The 21,856-nt window shown below is 32.1% G+C and overlaps 1 protein-coding gene across 1 annotated transcript; it reads right to left on the bottom strand.

Moving 5' to 3' along the window:
• Positions 1-1,500: 1,500 nt before the first annotated feature.
• Positions 1,501-21,856, bottom strand: LOC110995586 (phosphatidylinositol 4,5-bisphosphate 3-kinase catalytic subunit delta isoform). The gene is made up of 19 exons (XM_022262810.2): positions 21,707-21,856; positions 21,278-21,530; positions 20,595-20,826; positions 20,211-20,440; positions 15,967-16,213; positions 15,105-15,277; positions 14,535-14,750; positions 13,794-13,996; positions 12,565-12,750; positions 11,761-11,967; positions 10,715-10,858; positions 10,161-10,285; positions 9,190-9,334; positions 8,300-8,488; positions 7,337-7,479; positions 6,134-6,285; positions 5,251-5,427; positions 4,491-4,610; positions 1,501-1,709 (listed from the first exon to the last, which is right to left on the bottom strand). The coding sequence occupies exons 2-19, from the start codon at positions 21,422-21,424 to the stop codon at positions 1,587-1,589; spliced, it is 3,159 nt and encodes a 1,052-aa protein (XP_022118502.1). The 5' UTR covers positions 21,425-21,530; positions 21,707-21,856; the 3' UTR covers positions 1,501-1,586.

Here is a 21,856-nt window from a genome sequence, read left to right as displayed (position 1 = left end):
CGGGTCGCTAGTATATCAAGTTTATCATTTCCAATCGATATGCTAGAACGACCAGACGATTCGAGCGTTAAAACTACTTTCTCTCTTCAGCTGTTCATCATTAAAATACACCTGTCATACACGTGTCCATGCGTTTCACGTTTAACGTGCATGGTCAAGTCTAAGTTATTTTTGTATAATGCTCATACCATTTTCTCTTCATATAAATTCTAACAAACCCTACGCGATTTCCTACTTTATCGATATTTTTAGTACATTTTCTTTTTTGTCTTGTAATTTGTACGATTTTATTATTGAAATTTCGCTTACACGGAACACTATTTTGTACTACTTAAATAACTTCCAATATCATTAATTCATCATCAATGTTTATTTTTAAATAAAACATTTTTAACGGAGAATTTTATAAGTTATTTACAATCGTTACGTTTTTATTATATTTATCGATGTTTTAAATTTACGTATCCGTCAAAAAAGTTTTATTTGGCACGCGTAAGCTAAGATATTAAACTGTAGGCAATATTAGTTTCCTACATTAATTTATTATCCAGTTTTAATTTCTTCTATATTAATTTCTGCAACCAGTTTTTGGTTTTCGTATCTACAAGTATTTTAAATGTCAACATGTGGTAAGGAACGAGATTAATTATACGAGATTATATGAAGATTATAAAATCTTTTCCCGTAATACAGTTGGAATATATAAAATACTTCATGGATATTATATAATACTAATTGTGGTCATTAATAGTATCGCGTGATGTTTATAAGCCTATTTTTATATATTAACAATTTGTTTTATATTTATATACGAATATTCTTGGGGTGAGTGAATATTAATTTGTTCGGAGACAAACGTAATTTAGTTTATATTATTTATTTCCGAATTTACTAAAACAATATATCAAGTGTGTAAAGCAGTGTTTCCGAATGATGAATGAAAAAATGTAAATTATTATTAGTCATTTCTTCCTTAAAACTATAATTTAAGTTTCTGAAGTGAGCAATTCAATTTTAGTTATTAAAAATGATGTATGATACGAATAGTCATACTAATTTTGGATGGCACAAAAAATAGGCAAATGGCAAAATTAAGATAGAAAAAATCACAAAGTATGAAATAAAAAAAAACGGACATTCCAAAAACTAAAAATTGGTTGCAGAAAACTAAACTCGATTAAATAATGCAAATATACGAGTAATATACCATTTACAAGACAATATTTTGGTTTACGTAATGAGACTAATAATCCATAGACAATTTTCTATGAAAAATTAAATTGTCTTTACTCAATTATTATGTAACATTCAAGCTATGTATGTCGGATTAAAACGCGTTTATCTATGCAAAATCAAATATATAATCGTTTACAACTAATTAATATTTACTTACTAATTAATTTAAATGCACGAAAAAAACATTTTCGCGTCCGGCTGAATTGAAATGTATGTTAAAAATACGCGTTTTAATACGACAAACTATGTCATTAAAGTATTTAATTTTTCAAGTTTCGATCACTGCACTCTTACAAAGTCTGCGGCGTATACTTGGACGGCTGCTTCTTCAGCCGTCGCACGGATCACTGTCAGTTGTTCTTGTCGAAGTTGTGGAATGCCCAGTTGAAGGATGTGGTCCAAGAGTTCTTCTGCGCCTCCACGAACTTCATACGAAAGTGCTCTATCGCCTTTTCTTCGGATAGATCCATCACCTGTTATTAACATAAACAACTAAATAAAAAAAATAATTAAAAAAAATCTGTCGCCAAGGGTCATATTTTTTGACGAGACAACGTCTTATAATTAGATGGAGCCGGCTGCACGCACGAAAAAACATGACGCATGCGGCGTTACCTCGCTCTGAGGCGTTCCATTGAAGGATTTAAGTGATAGGGCCATCTGATGTAAAGTGATACCGCCAGAGACATACAATGCCAGAGCGCTTGCACTCTTTTCATGAAGGAGCCAATGTGGAATTGGTTCGGAAATACTTCAGTAGGCAGATGGTTTTATATAGCAGTGGTACGCGGCAAAACCTGCTTTAAAAAAAAACTCAGTTGTGGGACGACCTATGTCGATGTGATACGTATGGAATTTCGTATTCTGCATCTACGTCCGATGGTGAAACTCAGCTGCAAGTATTAATGCGAACAACTTCTCTCAGCACGCTCCATGGTTAATGCGATGAAAGAAACAGAGTGACACTATATCTCTTCGCATACTGTCAAGTGGAATTTATCGATGATACAAATTTTTGAACTTAGCCACTGAGGCCTTCGAGGCAATCAGTGATAAGACTGGTCGAAAAAAATACAAAACTTGCTGATAGGATTTCGAAGTTCTCTTTATAGATAACAAACAAGTATTTGATCATTAATTAGCATACTTATCTATACCTAGTCTTGCCATAAATACTGAAACAAAGAAAAATATTTTTTTTTCTGTTGCAAATAACATTTATTACTTTTACAGTGTGTTAGTTTAATACATAAATAAACAACAATTTATAATATGAAAAGCTTATTCGAAGTGGTTTCCATTGGGTGCGATACAGTCTTTAAAACGTTGAGGCCAGTTATCGATAGAAGCACGCACTCTTTCCATGGAAAAAATCTTCACTGCCAATCGTACGGATTGTCTTAGGGCCTCTAAATTATTATGCCGTTTAGAGCAAGCCATACTCTCTAAAACTGACCATAAATCATAATCTAGCGGATTAAGATCGGGACTAGACGACGGCAAGTCTTCAGCGCTGATGAAGTCCGAAACGTTCATTTTCAACCAAGACTGCGTAGACCGAGCTTTATGACCCGTTGCCGAGTCTTGTTGGAAGGACCATTCTTTGTTATTGAAAATGGTGTTATTAAATGGCTTCACTACCTTCTCAAGGATGGTATCTTGATACACTTGTGTCGAAGTTTTGATACCTTTTTCACAAAAGTATGACTCAGTCACTCCTTCATAGCTAATACCCCACTAAACCATCACTGAAGTCGGATAGTTCCCACGTTGCACACTGGCGACTTATTGGGAAGCTTCCTTAGAGCTTTGAGCACAAATACAGTCATTTTGTTTGTTAAAATGTTGCTCGATTGTAAAATAATTCTCATCCGTAAACAAAATTTTTCTGTGACCACTCTTTGCGTACCGCTTCAGTAATTTTTTCGATTTATCACCCTATTCTTTTTTAAATTATCATTTAAGAAATGACCAGAACGTCTCTTATAGGCTACAAGTCCTAAGTCATCTTTTAAAAAACGCAACATGGTTCTAGGTGCTCTTCTTTGTCTTCCGAGATAAAATCTTTTGCTTTTGGACAGGATTTCTTCGAATTCTTTCCCTTACTGCTTTGACCACCTTTTTCTTAAGAAGACTACGTGGAAGGCCAGATATTTTTCTGTCACAAATAGAGGAGGTCTCATTGTACCTATTAATAGCTCAGTACTCAAATATTTTACAAATACCAAGCGTATGGAGAGTTTTAAAATGTGCATTTAGCTTTATACCTACTTTGGTAATGAAATCACAGCGATTCGGTTCTCTTCATCACCCCACTGCATTTTAATATAGCAAAATATTATACAAAGTATTGGCGCCAAAATGAGAAAACTTAATGGACAATCATATAAAAATAACAGATTCCAAATTAAAATGTAATATTTTGTTTATTTTTAATTGTATCAGTATTTATGGCCAGACTAAGTATATGCAAATCAATGGCTGAATACTATTCGAATTACAAATTTAAGAATACATTTAAATATAAGCAACTATGTATTAAAAATCGTAACAAAGTTAAATTAAGTTCGTTGTCGTAAATAAATATAAAATCTTCGCTTTAATTTTCTACCAATCAAAGTAAAAAAAAATTAAAGAAAAAACAAAATAATATTAAATTAAACTGGAGATAGCCGTTAGTGATTTGAATTGTAACGCAACTAAATACTACGAATGACCTTCGTTCATTTTAATTTGTAAAGCCTGTGCCGAATAAATATTAATTCAAATCCATTATATGAAGTAAATCGTAGATCATTTTTCGAAAAATAAGGTTATAAAGAAGTTTCACTGCGTACACTAGTACACATATTTTTTTCTATCCTACTGCCGAGCCTAGATTATATTATTTTATAATGTATATTTATTATATGGTTTTCGCCTCACGCGCACCAGACTTATAAGAAACGGACACAAAAATATATCTGCTTTATACGTCAGAGCGTATACTTAAGATAAGATTCAGACACAAGACTAGCGATAAGTCTTACTCCCGTACGTCAAAATGAATTGGACATATGGGAACATAGTTCGTGCAAACCTGTCTTAGTCAAAGGCTTTAATATCTATGATAATTTATAAGACGTTTCTTCTTATTGTTACAATAAATAATAAATAAACAATTCTCAACATCATGGCTTTGAATATAAGCTGTGCATTTTTTTGGATATATGAAAAATAGCTATTTTGGAATAAAGAAATTTGATAATTCTTACCAAAGTCTCTCTTAAATACTGAAGATCCTTTTCGGAGCTGAGTTCGGGAAGACCAGTGGATATCATCATTGAGAACAGAGACAGTATCAGATGACCGTGTTTCCTGAGTATTTTGAAGGCCTGCAACACATTCGTTTATTTTATAAACTATATATACACCAAGGTAGAAGAAGAAGCAGCAGGCAAGAAGCCTTTGAAAAGCCTCATAAAAAGTGAATAAAAATAGTAGGATAAAAACCATTGGGAAAGGAGGAGAATATTATAAAAATTTAAGGAATAATAATTTACGGGCGATCTGAGGTCGGGAAGGGGTTGGGTTTTTAAGGGTAGAACCGTTGATCTCGATTTTCGACAAAAAATAAAAGTCCTGTGGAAAGAGTCAAATGGCAGATTATAGATAATAAAATGATCTATAACTTTTGTTTTTACACTTTTTTCGAAATTGAAGGAAATTGAGATAAACCGTTTTCTACCCTTAAAACCTCACCCCCTTACCTTACCCTTCACCACCTCAGATCGCCGTAAAATATTTATTATTTCCTTTTTATAATCTTATCCTCCTTTTCCAATGGTTTTCATCCTACTACTTTTATTTTTGTTTTCAAAAAATTTCCAATTTTATATTTTACTACTAATAAAGATTAGTTAGTTAGTTAGCTTTTAGAGTATTAACTATACTAATATACGACTATTTTTTTATATATTTAAATTATCTACATAAGTAGACTTTTATAAATATTACAATTTATAAAATACTTACAGTTTCACAAAGCTCTTTAAATATCTTGAAATCCAATTGTTCTCCGACCCCGCCCCTCTGCCCTTTATTAATCACGTGAATGAAGTCGTGCGTTAATACGAACGGCACTCGTTCGCGTTTGAACCCATATTTTTGTTTAAAATGTCCTAGGAAGTGGCCGAAATCTATATGGAATAGCTGAAAGGATTTTTTTTGTGTTTATTGCTTGCAGCACACAAAAGTTACTTATAGGCCATACTTAGCAGAATATTGAAAACTTCAAACTTAAAAAAAGAGGTATGAAATATCGATTGCAAGTACTAAATTTAGTTTAAAAATGTACTATTCTATTAATCTCTATATATATAAAATTCTCGTGTCACAATGTTCGTTCCCATACTTCTCCAAAACGGATCTAACGATTCTTATGAAATAATTTATGCATATTCAGTAAGTCTGAGAATCGGCTACTATCTAACTTTAAAAGTGATAAGTTGTGATAACAAATACAAACCCTTAATATTCATCTACCCCCTAGAATCAACCCCTTATTTTTTAATAGTTGGTTAAGAACTGTAAGTTCTTAACCAACTAACAACTACAACTTACAGTTCTCGCGCACACCGTCACAAATAACCGACACCCTGAAGTTATTATAGTCAACGTTTTAAAATAAAATAAAGTCAATTTCTTTAGTTATAAATATTTTTTTTGTGATATAAAATAAACTTTATTTAACTAGATAATACGTTGTAATAAAACTTTCAATGTATTAAATTCCTTTTTTCTATTTTTAGTGTCGTTTTTTCTAGAAACGTGAAATTAAAGATTTAAATCTTGTAACGCCAAAGAAGTATAACTTCTAACGCGTGTACATAAGTACACACATGTTTCTTATACATACCTGTCCAGTCTTTTTAACCATAATGTTGTCTGGATGTCTGTCCGCAATACCCAGAACATAGGTTGCGACACAGTATCCCGCACAACTCATAGTAAATTCTTCAACCGCTTTATTCAACGCACTCTCACTTTGGTTTTGTTTCCGGAGCCATTCTGTAAAAAGAAAATTGTATATAAAGAATTCAATTTGGAATTAACCATTATGACGATGACCTAAGTTTACAATAATAAATTACATCTTCAAACTCCACTTTATAAATTCTGTATTAGACTAATATCAATCAAATTGTTTTCTTTTTTATTTTTTTTTTTAAATTTGGATATTCCAATTGAAGTGAAATCTGTCCATTTTTAAGTACATACACATCATATTACGCGTAATCAGTCCCCCGTATGACACGTGTTTTCCCTTATATAATGCGGTTATTTCACATATACTGTACTGAAATTAATAATTATTTCTACACATATATTTCAGGCATATACATTTTTTCATATTATCAAATCCCCTCCAGAAAATTTAAACGAATGATTACGCGTATACTCCTACAACACGTTTCCAATAACGCGGCGTCAATTGCCGTGTTATAGGAGGGATAACTGTATCCTTAACATACTGTAATGACATTATATTCACTCATACAATAATATTGTACATAATGTGTAGTAGTTGTACTTGTTTGTTTGTTTGTACGGTTTTCATGTTCGCTAGTCTAGATCCAACCAGTGTACTTATCGCTCGTAATAATAAAATATATTTATTCACTGAATGTTTGAAGTTATACTTCTTTAGGCGCATTATGAAATATTTATGAGAGTAATTTTACGATGCGCGCGCACCGTGACACAAAATTAACAGAATGAAGTTAGGTCTAGGTGGCATGGAAATGGATAACTATGTTCAAGTTGTATATTCTAGTAATTTTATATTTAGAACACGTGTTTCATAACAGTACAAATAAACAGTGTGAATAAATTAATATTATTTTGGTGTTTTTAAATCAATTTATAATAAAATGTTTTTGATTGATTTTATTTATCCTTAATCACTACTGTATTTTAGTTATTTTTTTACCATACGCCAAAGAAGTATAACTTCTAATGTAAGACAAAGGACATCACTAATACTGACTTCATACGTCCTACAAAGTTCTTACAACACAAAAAGGTTTTATATGAATAAGTACAGATAACACAAACTCACGAAACAGATTAGCCTTGGATATGGTGGAGGCTGCGTTGAATAGCGCACTCTGCTTCTGAATGTTGGCAACGGTTTCCGCTTCCTCAACGACTTCTATCATACCAACTGCGTACTCCATTGATATACAATTGTACGGGTTCAATCTGTTAGGAAAACATTAGAAGCAACTTTTAAAACTGCAAGCTTTATGCACGTGTCATTCTAATGGATGGAGTGATTTTTTTATATCAGTCATCTGTGACACGTCGAATCATACCTTCATTATAATTACCTTCGCGTTTTAATAATAATAATAATCTTTATTAGTCTAGCGAACTTCTTTTAATGCCTAACTTGCCTCTTTATTAAATACCAGAAACATTTTGCTATGCTACTCCATCGACTGTTCGATTTGCCGGAATGAAAACTTTTTAGGTTTTTCTGTGATTTTTCTCTATATGAACCTCAGATGGCAAGTTTTAAGTTCTTAAGTAACAAATGAAAAGTGTCCATGGGCAAATATTGTTATCGTTTGCCTCCTATTACATAAACATGAACCACCCATATGAACAATGTCAGATGGACAAATAGTGTTAGAAGGTGGAAAAGGCCACCAGGGAAAAGAAAGAGGTAGCCCTCTTCCACGGTAGGCTGATGAGATAAGTTGGTAGAAAGATTGGGAGAGTAATGCGTCAGATAGAGAGAGATGGAGCCAGTTGGCAAATACTCTATAGGAGGTCCTTGGAATAAAAAAATATTAATATTATAATTATTTCTATATAAAAAAATATAAATTTTAATTATATTTTAAGTGATCTTTTGTAAGATGGATGAATGTTTCAAGGAATAAATTAAGCTTAATAAAATATTGAACACCAATCAAATGTTTAGAATTTTTTAATATTAACAGTGACTATAAATTATTATTATTCTTATCCACTAAGGTAAAACTGAACTAAGCAAATAAACAACAGTTTTTCTTACCTAAAATCATAACCCGCGTTCTTCCAAATCCTATCCATAATCCTGAGCATTTGCAGAGTAAACATATCCTGGCGTAGGTCGTCCCCAATTTTTAGAATAATCCTAATATCTGTTCCCGTCGGATCCACGTTTTCAAACTCTAGTAACAGAGGTCGCATTTTACTGTCCTTTACTGTACATCTGTCGGGTCTGAAATACATAGTATACATAGGTTTTAATTATAATATCTATTTATTTTTCCAGTAAACTAAGTTGAACTAATACTAAACATTTACAATTTTATTGGACATTTTTATTAAATTTTTTCAGCCTCCAAAATCCCAGTTGTTTCATTTCGTAGAACAAATTATTATAGACTAGGGGCCAGTCTCGGCTTCGCATGGGTGGATTTTTTTTAAATTCATATAGATATTTATATGTTCTTTAATACTGTGGAACATTTTTTGTTCATCAATAGTTTTCGCAGAGCATACGATAAAATATATTTTATAGACATTTTTTTACACCTTGGGTAACATAATTGTAGTTTTAGTAGGGTACCTTATTTTTTGCAACTAAATTATAAATAGCTTATATTATAAATAGAATTATAGATAAATCAGTGATATTGTAGCATTCAAATGGTGAATTAATTTCAAATCGGTCCAGTACTTTTTGAGCCAATTCAAACAAACATACTTACATACAAATCTTTCCTCTTTATAATAGTATAGCAATATAGTAATAGTATAAGATTAAATATAATTATATAGCATAGACAACGTAATTTAACGCAAAACAGTTCATAATGCAGAAATTTAAGTGCAATAAACAAAATGTCAATATAGAAATTTAGTGAATATAAGATATTTTTTAAGCGAACAAGATTTTTATTAATATCAGAAACTTACTTGATCCGTTTACAAACAAGACTAGGAGTTAAAGGCGACGCAAAATCACACAACTGCTCCATACAATGTTCTTCTTGCAAATGTATGTGAAGAGCCGCACGCGCTTTTGATATTTCTTTCTTTTTGCGAATCGCTTGGCTAACCCCTGTTTAAAAAGATAATTCAAAAGTTGCAAAAAAAAAACATTTTCTATGACCAGATAATCAATACAATTTAATTGGTCTAACAAGCGTGACGTTTCGTCGGGTCGCGTGTCGGATTAATGTGTTTCCGCCTTAACAGTGTCAACATTATGAATTTGTCAAAAAGTGTTATTAAGACAAATAATTCAATATAAGTATTGGACTTCATTAAATAAATTTTTAAACAGTTTTAGAATGATGGAGTTTGTCAATTATTTATTTCTACGTTCGTTCTACGCCATTGATTTAAGAACTAGCTGTATGTATGTCGCAGTAAGGTACTTAAATCAAAAAGTTAATTGAATCTCTAGACAGTTAATTAAAGACCGATATTCAGTCAAGTCGCTAAAGTTCTGTCAGAGAAGTGATTGTGCTAAACGTTCCTAGGCAACAAGCCTAACCTAACCATTTACGATAAAATAAGATACGATCACACCGAATCATGGCGGAGTCGACAATATGTTTACAATTTCACCAACGACCACAATTTGTAACAAAAACTCAAATCAGCGGTTGTCGTGACCGCCATCGTGTTTTACAGTATTAATCAACACGCTGACACTTTTCGGTCAGACAGATAGTTAAACGTTTTCAACACTGCTTTATTTCAAACAGAATGCTAGCGACTTGATTGCATATCGATCTTTATTAAATATGATTAAAAAATGTCTAGAGACAAGTACATTTAGAACCATTAAATGTTTTAATTAATAATTTCTTTAAGCTAATATCTGCTAAGCTATAAGCTGCATATTATATCACACACGAAGAAATGGATTGTATACTTACATTTGAGCTTATCTAGGCATGTGATCTGTCTCGTCAAGGTGCTGATGTGATCTTGGCAGCCGCGACAGTACGCCTCCAATACGAGCCCAAAACGAACGCATACGGACGGAACGTGCATTTCTGATCTGTTATTATACGTAAATGTATTTTAGAGGTGTTTCAAAACGGCAGATCTAGTTTACCGGTCCAATTGTCACTAGGTTGTCTAGGTCATCACTGCTTAAAAATATACAAAATGTAATTTCAAAGTGAAATTATTTTTTTTAAAGAAGTGTTTTTTATAGACTTTTCACATCTTTTTTATCGATTAAATACCTTACCTTAAATGCCAAAAGAGATAGTGTCTGAAGGAGAAGTTTTATGTAAAATTATTATAAAATTTTAAAAAGAAGTATTTTTATAGATTTTCCACAACTTTTTATCGATTAATACCTTACCTTAAATGCCAAAAAGAGATAGTGTCCGCAGGAGAAGTTTTATGTCAAATTATTATAAAATTTTAAAAAGAAGTATTTTTATAGATTTTCCACATCTTTTTATCGATTAATACCTACCTTAGATGCCAAAAGAGATAGTGTCCAATAGTCCTATTCTTGAAGGCGCGTTCCAATAAAAATCTCGCGAGATCACACATCAGATACGATTCATGTTTCAATGCTTGCACTAGTTGTAATAAATATAATAATAAGTCTTCATCGCTGCAATGATAACGTAATTTCGTTAAGTAATGTTGATATGAATAATACGAATAATAAATCGTTTATTTTCAAATGCATGCAAATGTCATATTTATAATAAGTTATTTATAATAATTTGTCAAACTTATATATAAAGCGTTTAAAATGCTAATCAGTGGCGGAAATTTAAATAGAGTTGATATCGTCACACTGTTTTAGTCATGAGTACGTCCCTTTTGATATACAATCGTCCCAATTTGATAGACAGAGACAAAAGAGTTTATTGTTATTGTTATGAATATTTATTTAATATTAATATTAAATATTACTTATTATTATTATATTATTATATTAAATCTGTTTACTAATACGTAACGTACGTAAATGCAGTTCTTTTCCAAATGTAAGTGTCTCTTTGCCGAATTTCTATTAGTAATAGGATAATTAAGTAATTTGTTCTAGAAGTTTCTAAAACTGGATTATTTTAAAGATTATTGAAGCAAGGTTTTCAAAAGAATCAAATTAATATGCTTTTATAATTTGGAACTTAATATAAAAATTAATATTAATAAAGCCGTTAAACAGTTACTGTTATGACATTGAACATAGAAATAGTATTACAAAAGAAATATCAAAATGATACCAATTACTCAAAGTTTTACCTTTTAAACCTGTGACTTATTATAAACATTTGACGTTAAGACGCATGTAACTAAAATAGGTAGATTAAAAAAAATCTTTTTTTTATAATTTTGTTTTTGGCTTCTGCCCGTACTATAACAAAAAATCAATTGATTTTAAGTTAACACATAATCACTCACACTGCCACAAGATTCGCAAGTGCGTTGACGGTCTTTTAAGAAATTTGTTCGAAAATACTTCTAGGGGTTGGTTCCACATAGTGTATAGTGCATATTATTTACCTAATTTTTGCCAAACATTCGACTGCAAAACTCCTTACAGCCGCATCCGCGTAGGCATAGTCCAATAACTCCAAAGAAGACTCGACTCGCAACATTGGCCAACTGGAGAGCATTCTCGCGACACGAGCAGTCTCTGCCCGTTCAGTCCATTCGACGCACGAGAGCAGCTTGGGCAGTAATTCTGGGGCCGTCGTTTGGAAGTACTCTCTGGTCAAATAAGATGAAATAAAAATATTTATGAGAAAAATTGTTTGATTTTTTTCTTAACCTAAAAATATTCTTAATAGTGATTTGTTTTTAAATTTCCTATCAAGTAATACTTTTTTTCGTTAAATTATCACCATGAGAAGTAGAAATTACTGTTGGCAGAAAAGGTATTGCATAAAATCCTGGGGTCAACAATGGAGGATGAGATAGTCCGAAAGAATGCCGAAATAGACGAATTGGTAGCCCAACCCAACATTATAGGCAATGCAAAGCCTGCACGAAGGAATCATATCGGTACTGCTGGATCGACAGAGTGGAGGACGCGATGCTGAAAGCCAGCAATTGAAGGAAGTGACAGGACAGCAAACGGTGGAAGTTCCTGTTTCGGAGAACATGACACATTTGGGTAGCAGACCCAGCGAACTGAATATTAAATTATCAGGCTGCATTCAACTCTTGTTTAAAGTAACTAAATAATAGTTAGAAAACATTTTTTTCATTTCCTTATCGAAAAACGTAACGTAACGTACGTAAACGTATTACCACGTAAACGTCGTAATAACGTATTACCACGTTTACCATTTAAACATAACTCACCTAGCTGCCCAAATATCCTTCTTTTCTTGCTCGTGCATTTCATACATGGGATCCTTTTCGGCGGTGACTCGTAATTTCTCAAAGTCTTCATTAAGCCGCGCCATTTCCGCTCCGTTCTCAAGTTGGTCTGCATACGATTTTATGGCTTCTTGCTTCGGAAATAAAATTGGGTGTTGGCAGTCATAGCTGAAATAATATTTAGGTTCATTTAAATTGTTATGCTAAAAGAAATCCTGTTTATTTAAAATCAAATGATTACAAATAAAATTTATATTTTTGTTTAATTCCTTGTTGTGTTCCTCCTTCCTTGTAAAGGCTATCGTTCTGTGTATTATGCTATTCCTCTGTTATATATTTTTTGGTTTAGTGTTATGTAAAGATGTAAATGTAATAGAGAGTATGTGATTTTTACCGGTATTCTTTTAAACAGTTGATTAGTTGAGAGATATTTAAATAGCCATATGCACATTTTATTAGTGAGAGTTTTAGGTTTAGAGTTGATAAGTTGAGATTCTGAATAGTTAATACGTTAGTTACGCTTTTAGTTGAGAGGTTTTTGGATAAAAATAGTGGCGGAGAGTTTATTGCCAGTACTTCTCTTCCGTTCTACGCCCTTGATTTGAGAACTGGCACTAAATGTAAAACTAGAAGCATTTAATGTATATTTATAGCATCGAGAGTGTCCATGTTTGGCGGTATTACTTAACATCAGGAGGCTTACCTCCTGCCCGTATGCCTGTTCTATAAAAAAAAATCTTTTTTTGACGTTCACAAGTGCACATTATGTTACTTACATGAATAAATGATTTTTGAATTTGAATTTAAATAGCTAGTTAGGCTTTTCGTCCTTGAGACTTTTATATTGAGAGTTGATTAGTTGAGAGTTTTTTTAACAGTTACGCTTTTTATCCGTGAGTTTTAGTATTTACAAATAACGAAAAAACAATATAATGATGGTGTTTCTTTAACGTTGTTTGTCATTAGGGTTACCTGGAAGAAATCGCTTGTAAGCGATAAGGCCGCCCTTTGCCTTATATCTTTTGTAACTGTTTTTTTATTTTTGTTATGTGTGTTTTTGTATAAGGCAATAAAGAATAAATAAATAAATATAATAATAATAATTAACGAGATGCTAAGAACAGAACTTCATACTCCAAAGAAGAATGACAATTATTGTATATGTTTTTGTGAGAAATAAAATTAAATATATTAAGATTATTATTACTTACTTTGAGAATCTGACTTGTAGGGCAGCGCACGAATCAGTATTAGGATTAGAGAGTACAGTTCCGAGCGGATGTAAGAGTACGTCATCGCCCTGCGTCTCGTCCGCGACGTGCGTCCACATGAACAACGTAACGGCCTCCGTACGTAATTGCTCTTTGTAGTCGAATACCATTGTGTTTACCCACGCTAGTCTGTTTATTGCGTCCTGGAAAGGTTTTAATTTTATTTAATATGAATTAAGTTTAAATTAATAATTATAATACATTTTACATTATATAAAATATATCATGTAAAATGTATCTGAATAAAGGCTATTATTATTATTATTAAGTTTAAATTAATTAAATTTTTATCGAACTGAAAATACCATTTTCCTTGTGAATTACTAAAAAATAAAACAGGTGAAAAAAAAACGTTTAAAAATGTAAACGGGTTTAATTCTGAAGACGCAGTTTTTCAGACAAAAACATAGAAAATTCTTTATAAAAAAAGTTTAATCTGAAATTTTTAATGAAGGTACAATAAAAATACTACTCAACTTTTCATGAATTCAGAGTCACGTGAAAAAAATTTCAGTTCTATAAATACATAACTATAAAACTATATTATCCATGCATGAGTAATACTATAATAAAGTAATGTTACTTTTTCGGACAGTGTACAGTTATTAAACCATTAACCAATTTTCTGTCTGTATATGTATAAAATGTATACTACATAATTTTTTTTAAATTTCCACATACCTTTGTATCTTTTCCTTTCCGTTTATTTTTAGCCTTTGATATTTCGTATATAACGAAGCAAAGCCTAGCCATTCGTGGGACACTACACACTTTTATGGGGAACTGCAATTCTTCGTCCCACTGCGCCTCGCCTTCTTTTGAAACGACCGCCACTTTCGTCTTTTGGGGTTCACAGAGTGACTTGCCACCGTGATATATACCGGCTTGGCATACGACCTTAAAGAATTGAAAATAGTTAGAATTGTATGAAATAATAAACAAATAATTTGCAATAAAATAAAATTGCGACTATAATTAAAGATCTAAGCTATCCTATCTTTTAAGTTGGACCAGACTTCTCACGTTGTGCCAATTTAATTTAAAATCGGTTAAGTAGTTTAGGAGTCCATCGCGGACAATCACCGTGACAGGAGATATAAATATATAAAGATATATACAATAATTTATTTTTTGTGACAAAACAAAAAGATTTTACTTTTATTAGTGTTCCCGGGGACAAGCAGTGTACACAATTTAATTGGAAGAAGTTTTAGAAGCTGGCGTAAAAGTTCTGATTATTAAAATAACTACCTCAACAAGTCTCCCTGGATCCACGTTCAGACCACCAACAGTCTGTATCAAACAGGAGTAGTTCCGTTCAATCTTCCACGAGGACTCATGATTCTTTTTCTTTCGTATTGTGTTTGATTGCTCCGATGTGAGTCTTCTTCTCTCCGGCAGCGCGTAGTATTGCATATCACAATCTAAAAACGTCAATCTTTTAAGTTTTCTGTACAGTAAGTAAGGCCGGTTCATGGTCGATGCTCTAGCGATCCAATTAGGATTAAGGCAAGTGAGAGTCAAAAATAATTTACTCATATAAGTAACACAATGTACACTGAAATGTGCAGTGAAATGTATTTTGTTTGTTGAAAAAAAAATTGTGAGATAGATAAAGTCCCTGGACACGATGGCAGTAGAGTAAAATATTTATAAAAAAAACACAATGTACACTTATGAAGAAAAATAAATAAATATTCATTAAATGCTTCTAATTTTACATTTAATGCCAATTCTCAAATCAAGGCCGTATAATGGAAGAAAAAAACTGGCAATAAACTCTCCGCCACTGTTTTTAATCGCCATTTTTTAGACGACGTTTGTAAGGAGCTGCAACCATTACACCATGTTCCACATGATATCTGACATCTTAAATAATAATTCCACTCCAAAAATATAGGTATTTTTAAAAATTAAAATTAGTCCCTCCTTTGTTAATTTTATTGCTATATTTATTTTTATCTCTTGTGCGTATACTTGTAATTAAACAGCTGGACCGATTTTGATAAAACTTTTTATTTCAAGTGGATTCAAGAATTACTTTTTTGTATTGAAGACGTGTTTTCAGTCGTGTCAAAAATCCGCTAGTTTTCTATACATCAACAATACTTACAGGTTATTTTATCCATACTGACAGTCATGACCTGAGGTACGCCGTCCTTAGCGAGCATGTCTTGTATGTAAAGGAATTGTATGAGCGGGTAATCTCCTAAGAGATATTCCTCTCTCCCACACACTTTTAACACATAATTTCGCGGCTGTTCTCCTCGCATATTTAGCGAGTTCGCTTTCTTACGAAATATTGTATCCACGTGTTGTTGTGGTGTGAGGTTAACGGATACGTTAGATGTAAATGAGATCTAAAAACAAATGAACTACTTTATATTTATTTATATAATATTTATATACTAGGCATGTGAAACTATAATATTGCCTGCACTGCCGCGAGTGTACTCAGAAATTCACAACTTACGCGTTCGTACTATTGCGGACACGTATAAATGTTGCGATAGAGACAATACATATACAGTATAACCCTGATTATATTCATAATAATGGCATAGTCTATAACCTGTCATGGACAGGTTTAGGTTAAAAAGAGTTTGAAATAAATAATTTCTCCGTGCTCATTTTAAGATTCTCGTTTCAAAGCTCAAATAAAAGGGCCGTTCAAGTATTAAAGTAATATCTCCCCCCCACTTTCCAGCAGCAAAAATAAGCAAAGCTCTCAAAAATAATAGTACATTAATATTTTGTAGGAATCCTCAAAAATTTATTTCGTTTTCAAGCATAGACAATGTGTGGGTAATAATAAGTATAATAGTCGGAAAAAAATAAATAATTACTGTTGACGTAATCACCAAATAAGAAAATCAAAGACCCTCCTACTCCTAAAGTGCTGACGTAATACTTAAACTGCCCCGAAGTCTGAATTGTGACTTGTGACAGGGAAAAAGTAAACCGCCATTTTTGCGTTGATTTCACTACTATTTTTCTCGATTCTGTGTTTATTGAACGGACTTCTTCTTCTCTATTTACTACTACAATTAAAATTATAGTTTCCAAATATTTAATTTATTTGTACATATTTTGTTTATAGCATATCTAATACTGGCAGCTATCGAATATATTAGATCCCTACAGAAATTAAAAGAAATCTAAAAAAAGATTTCACAGATATTCAAAATTAACGCAAAAATCTCTGACTTGCTATTTCAAACTGACTATGTCTATCACCAATTTGATTACAAAGGAAACTTTTTCAACAAATTCATCCGAAACGAAACAGTTTTTGTCAACTTGACATAATTGTCATCTGAGGCAAACATGTTGAAATCGCATTTTAATTTGCAAAAAGACGAAGTTGAAGAGATTGAGGAGGAGCCAATATCGCCGGTATATCATGAAGAACAAGTAGGGGAAATAAGCAATGACGAGGAACTGGTACCGGTTTTCAAGTTCCCCGAAAGACGGCTGAATAAAGGCGAGATAAGCTCACGATTGGGTGTCTTAGGAAAGATAGCATCAGGTGATGGGTGAGTTTAATTTCAAGGTCTCTATTTCAGATATAAATTGAACTAAATCAAACAGCCGCATGTTCCCATTATCCGCTTCGATTTTTAATTAATAAGTAGGTGATAAGGTTTAATAATCCACGCTATTTTATAAACCACGCAATAGGTTAAGATAGAATAGCAATGAGGTTGAACCAAGCCAAGTGTACTGATACTCATAAAGCGAGATTAAAGTAACAAACTTGGTAGGTTTGCTTGGGTAAGAAATACAGTAGAGGTTTTACACAAGAACTAGTTAATCCTACAAGCTAACATAAAATATACATACCAAAAGTTAATTATACTATATAGCCAAAGATGGAATATTTAATATATACAAATAGGTTCAAATATTAACTACAGGAAAAAATCAATAAGAATTAATAAGTACATTTAATTAGGTATTGCCTAAATCGGCTGTGTTGGTGTGATGGTGTGAAAGTGAGTGAGCGGAATACAGCTTTAAGCATATTCCGCGATAGCTTAGTCTTAAATAGTGGTCGTTGTCATCATCAGTTTTGTCCAGGTCTAAGCTTGTTAATCGTGGTGTAAACCGGCATTAAGCATTATTATTTATCTTTTCATTCTGTTATACAATGGCTTCAAAACAAAATGCGGGATATGAGCGGTGCGCGGTGGTTGACACGTAATACTGAACTCAGGATATTTTAATATTACCACTAAGACATTAAAAGATCATCGTAAGTATCGGATGAGAAGGGCGAAACAGGTCATATTTTGATAGTTTAGTTACGGAGGGAAAACAAATCATTATATTTGCAATATCATCTAATCAAAGTCATAACATCTGAGCCAAGAGGCCGATTGCAGATGGGTGAAAAAAAAAACTGTTTTGTATAAACATTTTCAGATACACCTACTTAAAGGCATCGTGTACTGGAATGAATTTAACAGACTTATCAGCGTTCAAAACCTTCAAACATCTTCAATACATAGACATATCGAACAACAACATAAATTCAGAGAGTTTGCAGGTCTTGTCCGAATTACCATTCCTCTTATTAATACACGCAGACAAAAACCAACTAACGTCAGGCTATCTAAAACGTATGAAATACTTGCAAGTGATAATTTTTAATAACAATTTGATATCGTCAGTATATGACATATATCAACCAGAGATGAGTACAGTTGAAGTTGGATACAATAAAATTAAAACGATACAATTCGAAAATCGTATGCCAAACATAAAATGCCTCGATTTCAGATATAATTTTATTGAAGACATATCAGACATTGACTTTCCTAATTTAGATAGCTTGTATTTGGCTGGTAATAAAATAACGAGTTTAGTTGGAATAGAGAGGTTGAAGAATTTAAGAATTTTGCACGTGCGAAATAACCCCATAAAATTGCTTAATGGATTTGATTCGGAACACAAGAAACTGCAGTACGTCAATCTGCGTAATTGTAAAGTGTCTACGTTGAAGCAAGTTAAGAAATTACGGGTTAGTAATTTATATTATACATATTAAATATGTATAGTATTAAATGAAACATTACTATAATGTCAGAAATAAGGCTGACGAATTTTTTTAATGTTACAAGTAAGTTACCGTTAAGAACATAGGAATATAATCTGGGTTGAGCATAGAGAGCGGTTGCCTAATTTTAATTAAGAAAAAAATATTAGTAGAAAGTTCCTTTGAAAAAGGGCCTTTTGGATTTCGGTGTAACACATCTTGGCCAGGATTTGGTGTTTACATATGAACTGATAGCAAGACATTTAGGGACTTGTGTTTCTAATGACCCGGGATTCCCAGATTCACCTCTAATGCCAACCATACAACAGGAACAATAGTTTAAGTAACATAATTATTTTATATTGCCATACACATAATTTCGATATAATAGTTAATTTATTTAAATTTGTTATAAGATTTTAAAGAAAAATATAATTTTCTATTCAAACTTTTAGGTGCTAACGGCCCTTGAAATACTTATTCTAAAGGGATGCCCGTATATGGGTGGGACTGGTGAAGAAGATGCTGAAATTCCGGAAGAAGAAGACAATGCTGAACTGAGAGTTGAAGTCTTAGCAGCACTTCCTCGAGTAAAAAGACTAAATAAGGGTGCCATAACTCCAGAGGAACGGTACGGGTTTTTTTTTTTGGTATTCAAAATTAACAATGCCGAAATTATATTGGTTAATCATTAGGATACCTTTCATCTCACATTTATATAATTGGAGAAAGTATTATTTACCATAAATTAAATAATATTATTTAATTTCACTATACTTGGCACTTGCATATAGAAACTTTTTCCTTTAGAAAATTTATTAGGTTGATACAAACTTTATTTAACTTATAAATAAACTCCATCGGGTTCAGCAAGTATTGCCAGAGATTTCATTAGCTAAAAGTAATTTTAATACTGTGAATTTAATGATTTGTAGCTTTTTGCTATATATCACCAACATCAGTGAGACATTATATTAAGCCAGTTAGTGGTAACCAGGCAATGAGACAAACATGTAATTATGTTTCTCATTATAATAATATTTATTTTTAAGACAATTTAAGATGTATGTAAAATCGTCATAATTTAGAAATCTGTATCTTTTGTTTAGAACTGAAGCTAATGATTTAATGAAGCAGTGGATAGAAGAAGGAGAAAATGATGAGGAAGAATTGGAGGAAGAAAATCATGAACAAGAATCTATAGAGGAACCATAGAGAATTTATAATTACTAGGATATGTTATTAAACTATACAATATATATATGTATATTAAATGTTAACCAGTTCCTTTTAAAAACATATAAAAACTCAAAACTCACCTCTGTATTGGCAACTTTAGTGACAAGTATAAAACAATTATTATTTAAATGGCTATTAAGTGTAATAGGTACAGACGGGCTGTCAGCCAGTCTCGGTGGGCAGTGGTATTTTAATCTGTCTAAGGGTGTGCTCTGTGCACGCTTCATTAAACTCTCTTCAGCTAAACATCTCATTCGCATTCGAAAGTCATTTACTTCTGAACTTCTTAAACTATCAAATTCATTTAAACCTAGAAAACAAAATAAAGTTTTGTATAATAAAATTAATATGTGAATTAAAAGTTAATGTCTCATATTCATAATAAAGATTTTATGATAATTTAATTAATTATTAAATAACCCACCAAAATTCAGACAAAAGTAGTGCTTATAATTACAACATACCTTTTCCAATTAATCTGCTAATTTGAGTGTTAAGCAAGGTCTCTCCGGGCTTATCTATGGATCTCTCAATTATCATGAGTACTCCAAATACTGGTCGTATGTCCCGAACACGCTTATTCTCATCATCAACTTCTTCAGGAACAGCCAATGAGTTGATGAATTGAAATACATAACCAGACATTTCTCGAAGCATACCAAAGAGTGGCATCTTCCCCGCCAAGTCCCATATTTCCTAAGAAATTGTAACCAGTAATGGTATGTTGAATGGTGTTTAAGTAAAAGTGATATAAGTATTTTTAATATAAAAACAAAAGTCATGTGTATTAATTGACAATAATGTAAATTACAGTTCTACAAAATTTAAAAATAATGGCAAATATTAACTTTGTGTAATTTGCAAACAAACATTTTTTTTAAATAAATTATTTAAAATATATACAATATTTGCCATTATGAAATCATTCACATATTTTGTGTAGTCTCTTCAAATTAAAAAACTCACACTACTTCAGAAAAATATGTAAACAAGTTGTGTCATAATCACTCATGCTGCATGTGAGCAGTAAGTGATGTAAACAATGCTCCACTTTCTAAAAATCAAAGTCACTTATCATTGCTCACATTACACAATAGTTTGACCCACATCTAGTACCAAATGATTCATGTTTCAAATAGATACTAACCTCCTTAACATCTTGAAGAGTTGCATCCCAGCTAACTGATACTGGTAAATAAATTGAATTTGGCATCAAACACGTTAAGTCTACGTAATCCGAAGGCGTCGACGTCCAATAATCCCAACTTAAGGGACAACTCGGCGCAGGAACCATTGTTTTGATGATTTCTCAACTTATTACACAAACAACAACGCCCGACACATTTTAACACCTTTCACTGAAAAACATTCTCCAAGGCGACCGTAATCTACGGATGCATCTGTAAGCACACGAGCCACATGTTAATAGTTGTTATTAAAAATGCGATATTGAATCATAACATTTCCTGGTATTTTGATTAAGGGACAAATCGCCATTCGAAAACCTGTCATTGATGTTACACAAACAATATTTTTTCTGTAAAATCAAAACAATAGAATCAATATTTTTATTTACCTCCCAATCAACAATTGACATAGTTTTTTAATAAAACCAATCACTTAAATATTTCACTGTAATGATTTTTTTTACGAAGTAAACAGAAATAAAAACAGATTTTGTTACGTGCAAGAAGTAGGAGTTTCTTCACTGGCACAGATTAGTAAT

Source organism: Pieris rapae, chromosome 8, assembly GCF_905147795.1.
Source record: "Pieris rapae chromosome 8, ilPieRapa1.1, whole genome shotgun sequence".
Lineage (NCBI taxonomy): Eukaryota > Metazoa > Arthropoda > Insecta > Lepidoptera > Pieridae > Pieris > Pieris rapae.
This window is presented reverse-complemented; position numbering and strand designations above follow the sequence as displayed.